Source organism: Choloepus didactylus, chromosome 24 (genome assembly GCF_015220235.1).
Source record: "Choloepus didactylus isolate mChoDid1 chromosome 24, mChoDid1.pri, whole genome shotgun sequence".
Lineage (NCBI taxonomy): Eukaryota > Metazoa > Chordata > Mammalia > Pilosa > Megalonychidae > Choloepus > Choloepus didactylus.
The window spans coordinates 13690352-13710455 of NC_051330.1; the positions used below are offsets into that span (position 1 = coordinate 13690352).

At 39.7% G+C, this 20104-nt stretch overlaps 1 protein-coding gene across 2 annotated transcripts in view; it reads right to left on the minus strand.

The window, feature by feature from the left end:
• Positions 1-934: 934 nt before the first annotated feature.
• The window catches only part of PACRG (parkin coregulated), a 604662-nt gene continuing 585492 nt past the window's right edge, over positions 935-20104 (minus strand). The window contains exon 5 of one of the 2 annotated variants that reach the window (XM_037817597.1): positions 935-1418. In XM_037817597.1, the coding sequence (XP_037673525.1) occupies positions 1258-1418 (161 nt within the window). In that variant the 3' untranslated portion in view covers positions 935-1257. The remainder of the gene's footprint in view (positions 1419-20104) is intronic. The other variant, XM_037817598.1, reaches the window with a different exon arrangement.

The window sequence follows — 20104 nt, forward strand, 5'->3', positions numbered from 1 at the left end:
AATAATCTCAAGGACAGCACTTAGTGCATGGAGAAACCTCTTGACTTTCTTCAGTTTTATGCAGAAAATTGTACTTGGCTACAGAAATGACATGCTTTAGGCTCTGCATTTTTCAGCATTTATAGCATTTCTCAAGTGTACGACGTCAGCGTTCCATCTTTAGGAAGGAGTCTGGGTTGAGTTTCAAAGGCCCTTAGCTCACGCCTAAAAAGGCTGTGTCCAAGGCTGTTTGCCTTATAGTAAGTTTGTCTTCTACTGGGGCACCTTTTTTCTTTCTCACTTGAATGAAAAAGTGCATGTCTTTTGTCTTTTTTGTTTGTTGTCTCAATAAATTTCCAAAATCCTGCCATCAAACTAGTAAGAGTATTCAACAGGGGAGAAGACTTACCCTGGAAAAAACTGGATTCATTTCAAGGGGTAATCATTAAGATGAATGTAAGTCATTTTCCAAAACAATTAAAAGCCCTAAACAAACGGCTGGATAACATTTTGTCATTAACACACCAGACCCTGAGATGTGGTTTGCCATAATATGGAGGGACAGAGAGTCCAAATAGTATTTTAATTTATTATTTTTTTACCATGTTTGCAAAGTTCTATTTCATACCCTTCCCCAAGCCCCATCCACCCACCCAAATATAAACAGGAAAGCCCCCGCCAGCCCAGCTCACGAGTGAGCTAGAAGCATTAATTATCTTTATAGCTAAGGCTCATAATGGGCTGCAAAAATTTCCTGCTGTAATTGGAATATAGATTCAACAGTTTTATTGAATGTCAAAGCTCATCATTCTGCACAGATGCTAGCGACTGAGAGGCTGGGCTGAATCTCTTCTCATCCCTGACAAACACCTATTAAGCAGTCAGCAGAAAAACTTCCCTTACTACCTCTGACATCACCCTCAGGGCAGGCAGACACAGGACAGCAATTGCTGAATTGCGTATGAAAATGATAGTTTTATTGTCTATACAACTGAAGGTTTAACTCGGGCTCCTGCTTCTGTCCGAGCTGTATAAAGAAGCAATTCTTCTCTTAGAACAAATAAGCACAGTACACTATTGTAATCTAAGAAACAGGCACTATTTATGTATTGGAAAGCCTTGCTCTCAATGGGGCTAACAGTCCAGTGGCCCAGAAGCCACTATTTTAGCAGCTGTAGGAAAGAAAGCTGTACAAGTCACAAATGAGGCCGAGAGCAGTAGAGACGGATGATGAGCAAGCCAATAGGAGCTGTTCTCGAGTCCCAGCTGACCTCACCGCTAATTTAGCAAGCACGACTCATAAGTAGGGACCATGTACTTAATATTTATGAAAGCATCTTCTCCTCCATAGCGCTCAAAGGCTTCCAGTGTTTCTTGGATCAAGTCGCCGATGTTTTCCCTCTTCTGCTGGCTGTAGTCGATGCCATCTCCGGAGTTAACTAGTTCATGCAAACACACAAAGAGGACAGTTATTTCTCTGCAAATTTACCCCGAAGTTCTACACATCAGTCTGGGTGTTTTCTCTGGATGCTTGTTAGGAGACGCAAACATTTAACATTTTTACGTGACCTTGCAGAGTTTTAGGAGCGGTAACGAATATATGAAAGTACAAATCCCAGATTAGAGGTGATGAAAGCCAATCTAAAATAAAGACGTATCAGAGGAAAAGAAAGCAAGCTGATCACGGTTATAATACAGATTACGAGTAAGGGGCTCCCTGTCCCCAATCTGACTGTTACGTAAGGATGTTCTCTTAGACCCTGAGTTCTTCAAAATCACACTGTGGCATATCTAAAAGGAAAGGTCTACCATCAGATTGGGTTGTAGATCCTATGTGGTTTAAAATGACTATATTTTGGAATGAGAGGCCTAGCTCATACCCAGGTTTTTGGTGCTTTTTCTGGTATTAATAAACACTTTCTCCCATAAGAATCAGCGATTCAAGGGTTTGGTTATCTGAAATTATTTCAACCATCTGGATGTAGGAACTACTTTTCCTGCGGTGGCTGCTCCTGATTGATGATTAAACATTCGAATACCAGTTATAAGTTAGGGCTCCCTGGGGAGTTGGGGCCACCAACAATTTTGAAGTCTGGTAGCTAAGTCCAGGGCCGTGGATCATCCCCAGTGAGCTGCTTGGAGAACCCAATTGAGGCTGAGTCACACAGAGCCTTTTAGTGGCTACTGCTGCAAAACTCAGGTCATGTGAGGGAGGGGTCCCTGGGGCTGGCTTTCGGAGGCCTTGGGAACCAACGCCTGAGATATTCTATCATATTCTATCATACGCCGTAGACTCAATCTCAGACCATTTGGAGAAGAAATGTCTGTTTGCACCAACCTGTGAGATGTCTGGGGGAATGACCCAAGTGGTGGGAGTTTGACAGAAATGGGAACCCCTTTGCTTCAATCCAGACTGTAAGAATTTCGCAATCGTTTTGTCTAATAACTGTTACTAAATGTTTTCATGTGGCGCTTCACTCAGCTTTCCAGGGACTTGGACAACATTTATTCTTCCAATAAGCAAGTCATTGGTATGTCTCTGCAAAGTAGCTAACGTCATCCCCGTCTCATTAAGGATGAAAATAAAGTGCAAAAAAAGTGGGCTGGGAGAAGTCCAAGTCGGGCCCACAGGATGTCATGGGGTCAGGTGACTTAGTGCAATTTGAAAAGGTATGTTCTACCAGCTAAAGGATTTACTTTATTCCTATTTCAATATGTCCCCAAATATTTATCTTATTTGAACATGGAAATAGTAGAGGGGGAAATGATGTTTTAAAACCTCTTTTCTCCATTGAGTTTGGACATTAAAAAAAAAAAAGGCTTAGCAATAGTTCACCAGTAAAAAATGTAATAATTACAATTCCACACAGCCTAGATAAGCAGATTTTTGCTTGATTTTTTTCCAGAAACTTATTAGAGAGAAATCGCTGTCTTCTACAATGCAGAAAAAATAAATTGCTATCCTGATTGGTTTCTTTTGGTCATGGTGAAAGGCAGGCAGAATTATTACTGACTTTCAAAGAGAGAGAAAGATTACGAGTCCTGCAACCGTAATGTATATCAGTTTTTCCCTAACAGATGAACGCCGAATAGTTCACAAAGTCATTGGCAATTAGATAGTGTTTTCTTCCTCAGAGTGATTGCCTTTCTGCTGTCACATGGAAAGTTGGATTAAAGTTTGATTTACACAGTAGTTGATCATCCCAAATACCCAAATACGATAGTTGGAGAGAACAAACAAGAGATTGAGATGCTTGAACAAAACGGTTCCATCCTGAATGTTTTTGAGCAAAACAACAAAGGTAAACTTTTGAAAACAAAAATGCGCCCAAATACACAGTCGAAGCCAACAGACTGTTTTGCTTTTTCAGATTTTAGTGGTGGTCGGAGGAAAGTGCAGGTGGGAATTCCTGCACCGGGCAAGACAGCCTGGAATTCCTCCATTCAGGGAAGTTCCTAGGGAAGATCTTTGAGCTGAATTAAGAGAAAAGAAGGAGGACGCTTGTGCGCACGGGTTGCTAACATCTGCTATTATATTAGGAAGAAGGTCCAAAGCTGGGCAGGGAAAATAGCAACAAAAGAGTCAGTAAAGAGGGGCAGGTGGGAGAACGCTGTGTAACAAGGAAGAGAATACAGACGTATCTATTAGGAATGATGTCAACTTCCCAGGATTTCAGTGGGACGGGGGAAGAGCGTCCCGTGAGTGTCTGGGGGCTGATCTTTGTGTACCCCTTGCCCCCAAATTTCATCACTGATCAACTTCTCGTGGTCTTGGGAGACGTGGACTTGGGAGAAGGTGGCATCGAAGTCTCTGGTATAAACCTTCTTGAGGTCACATGGAAAATAAAATTGGTGATAATGAGGCTGAGTTGTGACAGCCTTGATTCAGTCTCTAACGGACAAAAGATACATCTCCTAGTCACTAATAAATGGGGCCTTTTGTTGGTCTATTAGTCCAAAGGTCAATAACTGAATAGATCACTGGACGGGCATATTTTCCTGATGGCTTGGAAAGTCTGCACACAATGGAAAGCTTAAAACACCCGGTTTTTTCCACTGCCTTCTCGAAATCAGCATTGACAAGCAGCAGTTTATTTCAATAATAACCTATTCTTATTTTTAAAAATATTTTACTGTAGGAGTAAGTAAACTATGTAGCTTTTTTTTGTTTTCCAACAGTGTATACACCCAAAGATAAAAAAGAGAACAGACGTTGCTTATTCCAAAAGTGAGTTGGAGTTGGAATATTTTGTGGTTGCAGAATGTATATCATTGGGTGGGGGCTGAGGACAGAAACGGAACACACCCCTTATTTTGTACACGGTAATGATGACCTTGCACAGTTTAGTGTCAAACTATTTTGAGAGGCAGTTGAGTAATGTCTCCATTTCAGAACTGCTCTATTGTCAGTTTCTCTGAGAATGTGGAATTGAGGTGATTAGTTTGAGCTCACCATTTTAAATATATACGGCACCGTTGAAAAATCTGTTTGTGATAATAGGATGCTTTAAAAAAAGATGTTTATTTACAATTGTAACACTGATTAGGAAGATGACATTTCCATTTAGGAAGTTAGGAACCTATTTAATGTACAGCGGCTAGAAAGGTATATTACTGATGGAAAAGATATGTTTTATTTATAACCAAACAAATAGGACTATAACAATGGTTTAATCCAGATTTTGCGCTTCTTAAAAGGATAATATGCAAGCAGAGAGAACAAAGGGTTTTGATCTTCTTAGAGATGCTTGTTTGCAGGAGTGATGCGACTACTGCTTAAAAATTGTTCCTGGTTAAGAATTATGTTAAGCACATTTGTGACTCTCGATGTTGAATTTTTGTTGATTGTGTAAGCAGTATCTTTAAGCATCAAAACATGCATACACTCTTCTATCTAAATGCTCTTTAAACTGTCCTGACCCGGATATTTTCCTTTCCTACATGCCATTTTGGTGAGAAATGAGATGTTTGTGTAAAATACCTAGTTTCTTGTCTAGTCGATGCTATGAAATCAGCTTGTGACTGTGAAGCGACTCTCATAACACCCTGTCACCCAGGGCCACTGAAAAGGGACATTATATAGGATACGTACACATTTCACACAGATATCTACCACTCAGTGGACATGGAGCAGCCCCAGATGTGTGTCATGTAGGATTTTGCTTAAATATTCTCTTAGCCTGGTTTCAGTTTCTAGACTGGGTAGAAGCTTCATTCTTTTCTTTTCTTTAGTTATCGTTATTGCAATAAAAGGAGAAAAAGATCAACTACAAGGGAAGCAAAGCCAGGAAGGAGGACAATTTTAGTGGTCAGAAGGACTTTCTCAAGTCAGTGCCAGAACCAGTGTTTTTAGTTCTGTTTCACCCTACTGAGGAATGTCTTTGGTATTATTACATGATGTTCTCTATGTTGACGGAGCACTCAACTAGGCAGCGTAATAAGGGTAATGTAATAAGAGAAAAAAGGTCCTTACCTTGGGGAGCTTAGCATCTAGCTGAGGAAGCTTAAACAGCCTGTCCTCTCTGTAGAACACAATGATCGCGTCTACCCACCATGAAAATAACTGCAGGCTTCTACACCCTACATTAGAACCTCAATGCAAGATGTGCCTCCCCTGTTGCTTTGCTTACCACGAACCTGTGTCTTGAGCAAGCTCTTATCTGCTTGTTTTAGTTAGATGCTTGAGATCTCTTAGGGACCTAAAGGGCAGTAAAGGAATGTGTGGATGGCTTTCGGGAGGTTCAAATAGCGTTGAATTCAGATTAGGATTTTTCTGACCCTAACGGATGTTTTCTTGGAAAATACTCTGGAATGTTAAGTGTATAGGTATTCTTAAAACACAGAGGAGTTATTTAGAAATAAAAGCATTATTTAAGGTATTGGAAATAGAAAACAAATAAATGCTGACTTCCAAATGCTTATTCAATGTGCCTGAAAAATTAGTCATTTGGCTTCCAGGGATTTAAATCTCCCTGGCAACGTGGGATGTGACTCCCGGGGATGAGCCTGGACCCGGCATTGTGGGATTGAGAAGCTCTTCTTGACCAAAAGGGAGAAGACAAATGAAACAAAATAAAGTTTCCATGGCTGAGAGATTTCAAATGGATTTGAGAGGTCATTCGTTATTCTTATGTGTTATATAGATATCACTTCTTAGTTTTTAGTGTATTGAATGGCTTGAAGGAAATACCTGAAACTGTTGAATTGCAACCTAGTAGCCTTGAGTCTTGAGGATGATTGCATAACTATGTAGCTTACGTGGTGTGACTGTGTAATTGTGAAAACCTTGTGGCTCCCACTCCCTTTATCCAGTGTATGGATGGATGAGTAGAAAAATGGGGACAAAAATTAAATGAATAATGGGGATGGGGTGAGGGGGGATGGGATGTTTTGGGTGTTCTTTTTTACTTTTACTTTTTATTCTTATTTTAATTTTTTTTGGAGTAATGAAAATGTTCAAAAATTCATTTTGATGAATGCACAACTATATGATGGTACTGTGAACAGTTGATTGTACACTGTGGATGATTATATGATATGTGAATATATCTCAATAAAACTGAATTATAAAAAAAAGAATTAGTCATTTGGTACAAAGCAGGTGAAATAACTTATTAAATCTACCTCTACTTTCTGGCAATGACTAAGAAAAGAGATACACATGATTTTGAGAAGAGAAGTGCTTCAGTTAATTTTGAAAATCTCCAAACAGAAGCAGGAACATTGCACTCTAAAAGGAAAGATCTAGATTACACACCTGAAAGACGGAGCCATTGGGTCTATGGGAAGTGAACACCTGTGCCCAATTTACACACCTGGAAGGCAAGTCCATTGGGTCTATAGGAAGTGAGTATCTGTGTCCAACTTACACATGTGTGCCAACTTACACACCTGGAAGGTAGGTCCATTAGGCCTACAGGAAATGAATACCTGTGCCCAACTTACACATGTGTGCCAACTTACACACCTGGAAGGTAGATCCATTAGGTCTACAGGAAGTGAGTACCTGTGCCCAACTTATACACATGTGCCCAACTTACGCACCTGAAAGGTAGGTCCATTAGGCCTACAGGAAGTGAACACTTGTTTCCAACTCTGTCCCTCAGAACTGAAATTGCTGAAGAGTTTGTTACTTTTAGAAGTCAATGCCACCAAACCTTCCAAAAGGAAACCTTAGCCTGGGAAACTCACTTATAAACTCCCTAAATTAATCAGGAAAGGATAAGGGATGATTTGAGTAATGTTCAGACCATCATCACCAATCTTTCTTCACATGAAATACTAATTTTGAAAACTCCAATTTTATGGCACAACTCATCATGCTCAATAACAAAGCGGCTCACATGACCTTGGGAGGACACAATAGCACTTTAACTCGCTGTTGGGATTGCCAAATGTCTCGGACAATCAGAAGGTGATTAACCGGAGAGAACAACATGCACCCTAGTCTCCAGCAGCGCCAGACACTGAGTCAGGCAAACGGATTCTCTCAGCGCATCTGAGCCTAAATTACGGTCATAAAACCAAGACTTTGAAAGAAATTGCTGCTCAGGCATCATGGTTGGGATACACCTTTCTTGGGTTCGCTGCGGTTTTTCCTGCCACTTGTGTGTGGGGTACATGTTGTCACTTTGCACATACAGTTCTTGAGTGTGAACCCAGCATGAGTACTTCTCAGTATCGGAGTATTAATCAACATGGGAAAAAGCAGCCAAAGGCACATTTGTCATATCATTTTCCCGGGTGAAATGTCTGGCTTGCTTAGCAGGTGACAGGAACTGTGGTTCCACGGTACATGTCCATGAAGACAGAACAATACCACTACAGTAACATTGAGTGAGATTAAAAAAAGAAAAGTGAGCACAGAAGAAAGAAACTGGAAACTTTCTGGATTGGAAAGGCGTTTTTTGGTTTCTCAGGTGCTGAACTAAAAATTTTCCAAGAGCTCTAAGGCTAAACCGGGAGGAGTTCTCCCTGTTAAGACCTGTCATCGCTGATGGCAGGAGTCACCCCTAAAGCTGCATTCCTTCTTGGTTGGGTTTTGATGATGTCATCCACTGTGGCAAGAGGAAGCGAGCCCTGGGGCCTGGGTTCAAGTCTCGGCAGGTATGTACAAGTGGAACTCAAATGAACATATTATTATGAGATGTTTCTTGGTGACATTAAAACCATCATGGATTTTTCTGTTGGATCATTTGTAAACTTATTTCCCTTTTGAATTTGTGTGGATTGAGCAGTTATAAAATCAAGATGACCCAAAGTGTAATTCCCTGTTTGTGCTCATTGGTATTTAAACAGCAATGTCATTTTTTAGGGGGAAACAAAACTAAAAATTTTCAAAACAAATGTTTTAAAAAGATATAACTCTTGTCATTAAAAAAGATGTCACTACACAAGCAGATATCTGTATGCCAATGTTCAGAGTAGCAATATTCACAATTGCCAAGAGATGGAAACAACACAAATGTCCTTCAACAGACGAGTGGATAAAGAAAAATGTGGTACATACACATGAAGAAATACATGGCAGTGAGAAGGAACAATGTCGTAAACATATGACAACATGGATGAACCTGGAAGACATAATGCTGAGTGAAATAAGCCAGGAACAAAAAGAGAAATATTGTATGTTACCACTAATGTGAGCACTGAAAAATGTAAAATAAATGGTTTATAATGTAGAATGTAGGGGAACTAGTGATAGCGAGCAATTAATGAAGGGGGAACCATAACCTAATAAGAACAGATAAGTTATGGGTAAATTAAAAAATAAAAGACGTCACTAAAAAGGTAACTCATAATGCTTATGGCCTTTGAAATGGTTGCTTTTGAGGTTTGTTTTTTTTTTTCTTTTTAATCTGAATTAAGAAAGGGAAAAAGAGAGATGTGGATATATTTTATCTTTTAAGATATTTTTAATTTCAATATCAACATCAAATTGTTAACATTTGTTTTCCCAAAAATATCTGTTCATTTGGGATTAGCTTGGACTCAATTTACCTTATGGAAATAGTTTGCCTGTTTTGGAATAAATGGATTTTCTCCTATAAGCTTTGGGTAATTACAGACGAAAAACTATTCATTCCAGCCTGACCTCTTCTGGAGATGAAGGAATGGAGGGGAAAGGGAAGAGAGGAAGAAAACCTAGGACAAAACTCATTTTCCTATACTAGGTAAGAGAAGACTTTTGCGGGAGATGTTATGAGGCGGTCTGCTTTCGAAACCTAAAGATATGCTATCTATTTTTTACTTTTGTTATGTTAATTTGAGGGGACTGATCTTTTTCTTCTTAAGCATAACATATGTTGCACCTTTTGGAATTCTGGACATTCCTGGTTTGGACCATGCTTAGCCATTGCTTCATTGGCTGGTTTCATATCTTCATGGAGAATGATGATTTTCAACATACCCTCAAGTTTAACCTTATAATGGCTATTTCCAAAGTCTTAGTTCAGGGGTGTGTGAATCAAAGTTGCAATGGTTTTTCAACCAAAAACTTGTAATAACCATAGCATCTGACAGGCTAGAGATGCCCCAGGGCTTAAATACTTCAGTCTTCTCAGATCTTCTTGACATTAATGAAATTCACAAACTTTCTTTCCTCTGATGATAAAAGCTTTGAAGCAAGGCCTCGATTCCCAGTTGGATGTCTCTCTCTTCCTCTTTTTGACACTGAACCTGGGTGTCTAAAGCAAGAGGCTACCTATGCGGTCACTTTGGAATGCTCAAGGGAAGGTTTCAATCTCTGAATGGGGACATTGGTCACTGGTGAAACTGAAGATACCATGGATCTTGGCCCAACTGTGAATTAAATATTCAAATTTGCCCTCAGATAGGCAATGAAGATTTCTAAACAATTGCCTTTTTTTTAACTGCAAAGTAGATGTATTTCTCTAAGAACTGAACACTTACAACATTTGTAGTATGCTGGTTCAGTGGAAAGAGCATGGAGCTTCAAGGAATATAATTAATTTTTTAATAACTTAGTAGCTGCAACATTCAATAACTTACTAGCTGGGAAACTTTGGACAGGTTGCTTAATTTCTCTGAGACTCAGTTTCTTCCTCTGTACAACAAAGCAATCGAAATTTGGATGGTCTCTGGTCCCCACTCATCCTGACAGTACAGTTTATAAATCACAACAAAACTTTGGAACCAACTCGTGGAAATGTTCACTATTTAGAGGATGCATTGCATTTCAACCGAAAAGATGATCACAAAGCAATTGTGTAATTCTTCAAAATAAGTCACAAATCTCATAATCGTCAAATTCAACTTCAAATCAAGCTCTAAGAAAACCCCAAAGGAACAAATGTTTATATAATTAATTCTCTTAAGGGAACTTTGTAAAAAACCCAAATTATTTGCACATACAAATACCAAAAATAATTCCATTCCGCTCTTTCAATAAATCTATGTGGATTTTGATTTCTTAGAATGAGGATCAAGGGTATGGATTGATTTCTTACATATTTAGTTTGACAATGGTGTGGTCAAGACTATCAAAAAAGCAAGTTAGGGTCATCTCTAGTTAAAAGCTATTTTAACCTGGAAGTTATACTGAGAAAAATAGGTGGGTTCACCAATTTATCCCTCTACAGAATAATTATAATAATAGATTTAGTTAGCTTTCAACTGAGCTGTATCCCTACCCAGAAGGTGAAGAAAGTCTATCCCTTTCTTTCTTGGCCAACATGATTCAGTGAGCAGACTGTGCCCAAAAAAGGAGCAGAGTTCCAAATCCAGCTCTGCCTTAAATCCCTGCAGTCTTATCTGACAGTGGAGGGACAATAATATTACTAATAATAGCATAATGTGGTTTATACAGATTAGCACATTTAAACTAAGAACAACCTTCTGAAGTAAATGCCATCATTAGATCCACTTCACAGAGGAGGAGATTGAGGTTTAGGAAAGTGAAATCGCTTGCTAAAGTGCCCCAAACAGTAAGTGGAAAAGAGACATGCGGTAGGTATCTGCTGAAGTGCACTGGAAAGGGCCATGGGGAGATCCAGAGAGAGAAGTCTAAGGATGGTCTAGAAGCATCGTAAGTCCACACAGCAGAGTGCATGGCAGGAGAACAGTTGCCTCTTTACTTATAGAAAAAACTTAACCCTTTTGAGAAGGAATAGCACCAGGAGAGTTTCTAGGGCAACCAACCTATTAGCATTTCATAGAGTAGTAAATTGTTCATCTTAGCTTCATTTTCATGATATGGACTATTATACTATCTTCGCTAATTTACAAATCCTTGAAATAATAGCATCACTCACAGCTATGTATGAGGAAGAAAAAAATCAAGGCGAACGGATTGCAAGGACTTTTTCCTAGTATCATATGACAGGTGACACATGAGGAACGGGAAGGGGGGTGGTTTCTAGGACTAATTTCCCATTTCACCCTTCCCATCTTTATAAGCATTTATTTGGATTTGTTTCTAGGCCTGGTAGGTATTAGTTGCCTAGCATTCTTACACTTAATGAGAGGATACTGATGCAGTCAGGCCAGAGGCTTTGGGGAAGCCTACAACTGAAGGATAACAGAAATTGGGTGAGAAGGTAAAAGCAAAAAGTAGCAGTCTTGTAAGCATCTGAATGGCCTTTCCATAACGTTAAAAAAAAAAAGAGTCAAATTCAAGCCACGGATATTGGAAGCTTATGAATCAAAATTCAAGGGCCACCCCCCCTTATGAGGACGGAGAGGGTCTCTGATGTTCCTTCAGGGAATTTTTTCTGATCATTCTTGAACAGCACTTGATGTAATTGAATGTTGGATGGAGGCGCTCAAATGGCCCCCCACTAGCTAAGCGCTGACTTTGTCTATTAATACAGACCCTGAGCCTGGGCTTAGCAGGTTAGAGTCCTCCTTGAATGTTCTCTCATTTGCTTCAGTTTGCTATTGCCTAGTGCATGGTAGAACTGTTCAACAAACCCCAGTGCCTTTGCATCTTCAAACTCTTTTCCTAATGTGCCCTGCAAACCACTGCTGGATAAATTTTCCTTGTCATTTTCTCTCCTGATTAATAACCAATATCTCCACATTGTATGACGGATCAAATTCAAATTCCAGGTCATTCTGGGTCCTCTATAATCTGATCTTCCTACCACCTCTTTGAGGATATATACGAACATGCTACTTAGGTCATAAACTAGCTCCCTGGCATCAAATAAAAATTGAATACTTGTCAAATGAATGAATTGCATGAATGGTTACTTTGTCGATTTTCTTTATCCAGGTATTGATACAAGGAAATTTGTTTCCAAATAAATTGCATGTTAAATGTAGTGCCCACAGATCTGACACCCAGGGGAGTGAATCTCCCTGGCAACGTGGAATATGACTCCCAGAGAGGAATCTAGACCCGGCATCGTGGGATGGAGAACATCTTCTTGACCAAAAGGGGGATGTGAAAGGAAATGAAATAAGCTTCAGTGGCAGAGAGATTCCAAAAGGAGCCGAGAGGTCGGCACGCTTATGCACAATATAGACAACCCTTTTTAGGTTCTAATGAATTGGAATAGCTACCAGTAAATACCTGAGGCTATCAAACTACAACCCAGAACCCTTGAACATTGAAGATGATTGTATAACAACGTAGCTTATGAGGGGTGACAATGTGATCGAGAAAGCCATGTGGATCACACTCCCCTTTGTCCAGTGTATGGAGGGATGAGTAGAAAAATGGGGGCAAAAAAAAAAAGGCACCCAGTGTTCTTTTTTACTTTAATTATTCTTTTCCGCTTTAATCTTTATTCTTATTATTTTTGTGTGTGTGGTAATGAAAATGTTCAAAAATTAATTTTGGTGATGAATGCACAACTATGTAATTGTACTGTGAACAAATGAATGTACGCATTGTATGACTGTATGGTATGTGAATATACCTCAATAAAATTGAATTAAAAAATTGTAGTGCCCACAATTTGCCTAAATCAAATTCTTTATTTACTATTTACAGGCTTGTGATTTCTTATCCATGGAAATAGTATTTATGTGAATTTGGAAAGTTACCATCAAATGCATTTAAATACATGGAGGGTTCCTATAGTTAGATTCATCTGTTTTTCAAAGCCCTCATCGACTTACAGGGGAATTTACCTGAATCACCCTTAAATCTGAGAAGAAAAACTTCTGTTTTCCAAAGTGAAATATGAGATCACCCCTTAATTATTATCCACTTTATTAGTAGTCTTTGTTTAAAGATGCAGAAAATGCTGGATTTTTATAGTGCCTTCATTTCATAATATCTAAATTTTGTTTAACAGAATTTCTTACATAATTCCTGGCAATATGCAATCAGCTCAAGCAATAGAGAAATGATTGATTTCTATTGGAAAGGAAATATTGATTGCTGCTTTCAGGAATGATGTACACGTATTGGAAATGATTTTAACTATTTCTAGATTGATGCTGAAAACTTTTTAAAATGAGGCAGAATGGCAGCTATCACAGTAAATATTTAGTGATATCAGATATGACCCATTTTCAGCTCTTATTTCTCTTTCTTTCTCCCTTTCTTCCCCCCCCCCTTATAATAGAAGCTCCAAGCTGAAAAAAAAAAGTCATATGTCCAAGAAGTGGTATCAGCCAACCCATTAAACTATGGGGAAATTCATTTTCTCAAATTATCTCTGTAAGGACTTTCATGAACTCAGAACTCAGAAGCCTCTCTGGGTACATATCGGTTGGAGAGAAACCTCACCGCAAAGTGTGGTTAAATGATTTTAGATGAATAGCGTGCACAGGGGACACAGACCCACACATAAAACAATTTTATGACCTTGATGTACTCTCTGTTCTATTGCAAAAAAAAAAAAAAGATTAAATAAACTCACTAATTGTGCTTAAAAGGAACAGCAGATTATCCTGATTTTTTGGGATCTATCTCAGCTTGCCTGAAGTATCTACTCTTCAAAAACTCTTAAATGAATTAACAGTTGCAAAATTCGAGAAGATTTCCAAGCCATTAGCTGGAAATTTCACAGAGTGGGAATACTGCTCATCAAATGAACTCAATTAATGCAAAATAATATGTTGAATGAACAAATCAAAGCAATATGCTGTACTGAACTGAGTTAAGTGCTGTAAAAGTGACAGCCTTTTACAATGATCTCAGTTAAAAATAACCTGGCAATATCTTTGAAAGATCTATCAACTTTCATCAGCTTCTCCACTGGTAAGTCAAATGTGGTAAGAGATAGTCTCCTTTCCACCACGTGTTTTCATGCAGAACATAAATCTGAAAGTACTCGAGTTTGCCTAACCACATTTTAAACAAATGTTTAGGGCTTTGCAAAAGTCTAATCAAAGTTTTGGTCACACAGTGAAAAAAAAGAGAGATACCTCAACTGTGGAAACAAAATTAAATTGTGGCCATTTAATTTGCCAGAGCAGCAAAATTGGGTTTACACAAGAATTGAAACTAAAGCTTGCTGGAAATGCTGATAGGTGAAATACGCTGACTTTTGACACTTTTGAATAAAGAATGCTTCTTTGCCAGAGTTACATTTTTATCTCTTTAAATTCCTCAGTTTAGCATCTCCAACTGCTTTCCTTGGAATCAGAACTTTGAGCTGGTGATTCCAGACAAAGGCAGTGTGGAAATAAAACAAGAGTATCCCCAAGGGTTTGAGACCATGCAGGTTACAAAATACACACTGACTTCTTGTAGAACACATATTTTAATCTCAACTCCATAATACTCTTGCCCCAATACCTAATACCTCTGATTGAAACAGGTAATACCTACCTGTAAGGTTGGTTGCAAGGATAATATAAGAGAATATAAGTTATGTTTTAATTAATTTAAAAGCAGTTGATTACTTTGACAATTACTGTTAATGTAGCTAGTATTAAATCAGTAGTCTAGCCCCACATATTAGTAGAGTGTCCATTATTTAATTCTCTTCCTAGATAGTGCAGAAAGTATAGCCCACAAGACACCCCAGAGTAAGCTTTTTCCTTGATCATTTAATAAAATGGGCTCCCTCATTGAGAACATCTTCTTGACCAAAATGGGGATGCGAAATGAAATGAAATAAAGCTTAAGTGGCTGAGAGATTTCAAATGGAGTAGAGAGGTCACTCTGGTGGACATTCTTATGCACTATATAGATAACACTTTTTAGGTTTTAATGTGTTGGAATAGCTAGAAGTAAATACCTGAAACTACCAAACTCCAACCTGGAAGCCTTGACTCTTGAAGACAATTGTATAACAATGTAGATTACAAGAGATGACAGTGTGATTGTGAAAACCTTGTGGATCGCACTCCCTTTATCCAGTGTATGGATGGATGAGTAGAAAAATGGGGACAAAAACTAAATGAAAAAATAGGGTGGGATGATTTGGGTGTTCTTTTTTATTTTTATTTTTTATTCTTATTCTGATTCTTTCTGGTATAAGGAAAATGTTCAAAAATAGATTGGGGTGATGAATGTACAACTCTATGATGGTACTGTGAACAGCTGATTGTACACCATGGATGATTGTATGGTATTTGAATATATCTCAATAAAACTGAATTTTAAAAAAGGGCTCCCTCTTTGGTCTCACAAAAGAAAGAGCAGTCAAGCTGCTCTTTCTTCAAGTCATGTGTGAGAGCAAATGTATCATTTCCTGGATTCACTTCAAATACGGAACCTTTGTCTTTGGGATGTACCATTACTCAGGTGTAGTTTGTTCTTCTCATCTAGACTGCTACCTGGCACCCTGCTTGGGTCTCTGCTAGCTCAAGAGGCTTGGTTGCAGGATTTTAAAAGCACACAATTAATGACACGGGCTTACTCAACAGCGTCCCCAGCTGCCATTTTCCACCAGTGCCTACCTCAATGGTGAAAAGATCAGTTATCGTTCTCCCACAAATGGCACCCAGGCTTGGTTATCTGAGGACTGGAGTGCTGTTTTTATCTCTTTTGCATCAATGAAGTCCTGACTTTTCTGATTTGAGGAACACAGTTTATGGTTAATCAATTCCCTAAGTTGTTGGTGACTGGGTGAGATGCAGCCCCAGCTAATCAGCAAGAAAAAGTGGACTTTGTGTTTGGACACAAACCTGACGCTTGTGCCTCAAGCCACAGCAGGTTCATATGTAGCATTCCCACGGGACTTAATAGTTGCAAAATATTTGTATTTGCATTTCCTTATTTTTGTATTTTTGATGCAGGCTATCTAATTGGACCTTAATGCATATGAGCTACAATATGTGATAATTCTCATTTTGTGTCAGGCAAGTAGTTGAATTAAAAAAATAATAATAATAAAGAAAAAAGGACTGTCTCCTTGTCTACTGTGAACCATAAGAGAGAGTTATTTGTGGGAGTAAAGAGAAAAACAGAAGGAAAGAAATGGAGCAGTATTATGGCTCGTGTCTCATCCGTTATCATCCCTGGGAAAATACTGGGATAAAGCAGGAAAGGAAACTTGCCCTCCTGCTTCTCATATTGTGGCTGAAATCACCCCATCTACCACCTTCATTGTACTGCTTGCAACTTTGGCCTCCGAGTCTAAGGAAACACCCCTTCCTTTTCCAGAGTTTTCAAAGCCACGTCTGGAGGTCCCTCGGGATGGGGTGGACCTCACGGCTCCTTCCCCTGCATCAGGATCCCAGCTTCGACGTTTGCACAGCAGACTCAGGGCTCTGAGTAAATGGGGGCAAAAGTCCTGGCGTGCAAGCACAGAGCTGCAGTTAATGCTGGCTCCTGCTCTGCAAGCTTTGGACAATGAAAGTCTTCCAGAAGGTTCATGGAGGCCTGGACAAAGGGCTGACCTGGTTTCTGGGCTTTATTCCTGCATCCTCCTCTCAGGAACCCATTATCCTCTGACTACCCAAGGCCTCTAAAAAACATTCCACTTAGTTCTCACCTCTTGGAAGTACTCTGCATTGAGGAACACGGCCCCACTATGTGCTTTTATCAACAAGACCTAGGTTCTTGGAATAAAGTTCTGCCAAGCAATTGTGGGTTCTTTTATCTAGGCAGTAAGTTTATATATATGTTTTAGTTTCCTTGGCTGCTCAAGCAAATACCATGCAATGGGCTGGCTTCAACAATGGGCATTTATTAGCTTACGGTTTTTGAGGCTAAAAGAAAGTCCAAATCAAGGCATCATCAAGGAGCTGCTTTCTTCCCGGAGACTGGCATTCTGGGGCTGGCTGCCGGCGATCCTCGGTCCTGGGCTTCTCCCTCACATGGCAAAGCACACGGTTGCCTCTCCTGGCCTCTCCTTTCTCTTCTGAGTTCTGTTGACTTCAGTTCTTTGTTTCTGGTGGCTTTTCTTTCTGTCTGTCTGAATTTCATTCTGCTTATAAAGGACTCCAGGAATGGGATTAAGACCCATCCTGGTTGGGTTGGGCCACAACTTAACTGAAGTAACCTCATCAAAAGGTCCTACTTACAGTGGGGTTCACACCCACAGAATGGATAAAGTTTAAGAACATCTTTTTTCTGGGGGTACAGATCGCTTCAAACCACCACAATATATATTACATAATCATATATATAATCATAATATATCTATATATAATACAGATATATTTTTAATTATAGCCTTCTCGGTGGGTGTGAAGTGCTATGATTATATTTTAATAGAGACCTGCAGCTTGAAGGAACAGTTCTAGCAGGGGGAATTTCAGGGACCAAGGTAGTCTGACCTTGATCAGACCCAGGAAACATTTGTGGACAGGTGACCTTTCTGGACCCTCGGGTAACACACAGTGGTAGCCTGCTCTAGGTCCTCGTGGGCAGGCCTGGCCGCTGGGTAGGGTGGGCTTGTGTGGCTGACTCTCCTCACACGTCTCTGGGGCTTAGGCTGTGGGTGGGCTTCCCATAGGAGCAACTGGAGCCCCTGCCTTGGGGAAGCATGGCTGCTGCTGACAACTGTGGAAGTAAGAGTAGCACGCTCTCTCTGTTGGTCAGTGTGGCCTGTCTGGAGCTCACACACAAGTTCTGCATGCTTGGATCAGTGGCCGTTTGCAGACTGGTTTTCCAGTTTGAGGATAAGGGCAACGAATCAGTCATTCCAAGTAGGGAATCAGGAACCCGGTTCTCATTTGAACTTGGTGGTAGTGGTCCCACTTCTCTGATTTCAGGAAGATCAACTCCATAGTATTCTAGTAACTGAGGATGAGGTGGTGAACTAGGAGGCCACCAGGGAGCTTAACATTCCCAAGGGAGGAGTCAAATGGTGCCCCAACGAACATATAACTAAATGAGATATTTTTCAGAGGGATCCGTCCTAGCAAGGAATGGAAAAGGGGACTTGGAGGGGCCACTCCAGGAAGGCAGCCAGGAAGGTTTTGCTGAGGAAGTTAAATTTAAATTGGGACTTGAATCTGAGAAGAAGCCTTGCAAGAGAGGCCCTCTGGGTGGATGGGCTGTGCAGCATAGCTGGTGCAAAGGCCCTGCGGCTGGAAAGGGTTCTCATTGGGGTGTACTATTCCACTGTGATGGTTTGAAGCTGTATGGAGCTGAGAAAAGCATGATTTAAAGCTAATTCCTTACTGTGGGTGTAGAGCTATTATGGGTGGGACCTCTTGATTGGATTATTTCAGTTGAGGCATGCCCCAGGTGGGTCTTAATCTTTTTATTGGAGTTCCTTTATGAGATGCTAAAAGACAGAGATGCTAAAAAGCCCCAGAGAAGCTGAGAGGAAGCCACTGAAGCCAGAAGCTGGAAGCAATGAAACCTGGGAGAGAAGGGAGAGACCACAGACGCCCCGTGTGCCAGCCATGTGACAGAGGAGCTGAGGATCGCTGGCAGCCAGTCTTCAGGGAGAAAGTATTGCCTGTTGATGTTTTGATTTGGACATTTTCACAGCTTAGGAACTAAAAGTTTGTAACTTAATAAATCCCTGTTGTAAAAGCCAACCCATTTCTGGTATATTGCATTTCATCAGCTGTGGCAAACTAAAACATCCACCAAGTGACTGCATTCATCTTTTTTCAACATTGATATATACCATTCATAGTTACAAGGTTTAATGGCTGTGGAGTTGAAGAAGTTTAAATCGCTTAGCAATTTTCCTCTGGTTAGAGACATTAAGCCTACTTCCAAATTTTTACCATTTTAGAAAATGATGCAATAAACATCTTTGTGCATATCATCTTCTTCTTTAGCTGTATTATTTCCTTACAACAATTCTCAGAAGTGAGGTTACTGCTTAAAAGAATGTGAACATTTTGTAGTTACTGGTATATGTTGCCGTATTGATTTTCGGAAAGGTTATGCCAATTTATAATGTCACCGGCAATGTAGGAGCTCACCTGTTTTATCACAGCATTGGGTGTTATAATTAAAATTTTGTTTGCTGATTCAGTGTTTATATAAAATGTTACTTTAAGGTTGCTTTAATTAGCATTTTTTAATTACTAAGGAGGGTTAGTATTTTCCAATGTATTTTTTTGCTACATTTTTTTTTTTCCTTATGAGAGTCATTTGTTCTCATCTTTACCCTGCTTATCTATTGGGTAGTCTTTATAAAATAAACAAACTCTCATATCATCTTGGGAAGCCAGGGAGTGGACAAGGTCTCTAGAGCTAGACTTTTCTACTGCACAAGACATTCCTGCATTCACTGCTTCTTGATGATTTCGATAAGCACAATTTCAGAGAACAGAAAGATGGCTTGAGTCAGCATAATTTCTAAACACAGCCAAGTTGCTCTTAGGTGGCAATCTGGGAATTGGAAGGATCTGAGGGATTATGCAAGAAATGCAGAGGCAATCACATAATCAATAAACTATTTTACCTAATTAAATTGACTATTACCACGAGAAAGAGAAACCTTGAGAGTGAATTGTTCCCAAGAAGTTTTCTGTCCCTCCTTCCCCCTGATTGCCCATGCATCCACTCACCCACCCCTCCACCCATCACTTGGCTGTCTGGATCATGCTAGGAAGGACCAAACTTCCAAGGCTAATTACAGGGAAGGCCTCCGAGGCTAGTGGGCCCAGCCCTGATGTCTACCAAGTGCCTTCAATCAAGGCTCTGGGGATTATTTTCAAATCAAATTATCTGCAAATGAGGCCAGGCATAAAATCAGTGTTATTTTGGTGTGGGCATGTGCAAACAGTGTTAATTTTGAAATGTAAACTTTCCTGATATCTTGCAATTGATTTAACCTCGTGT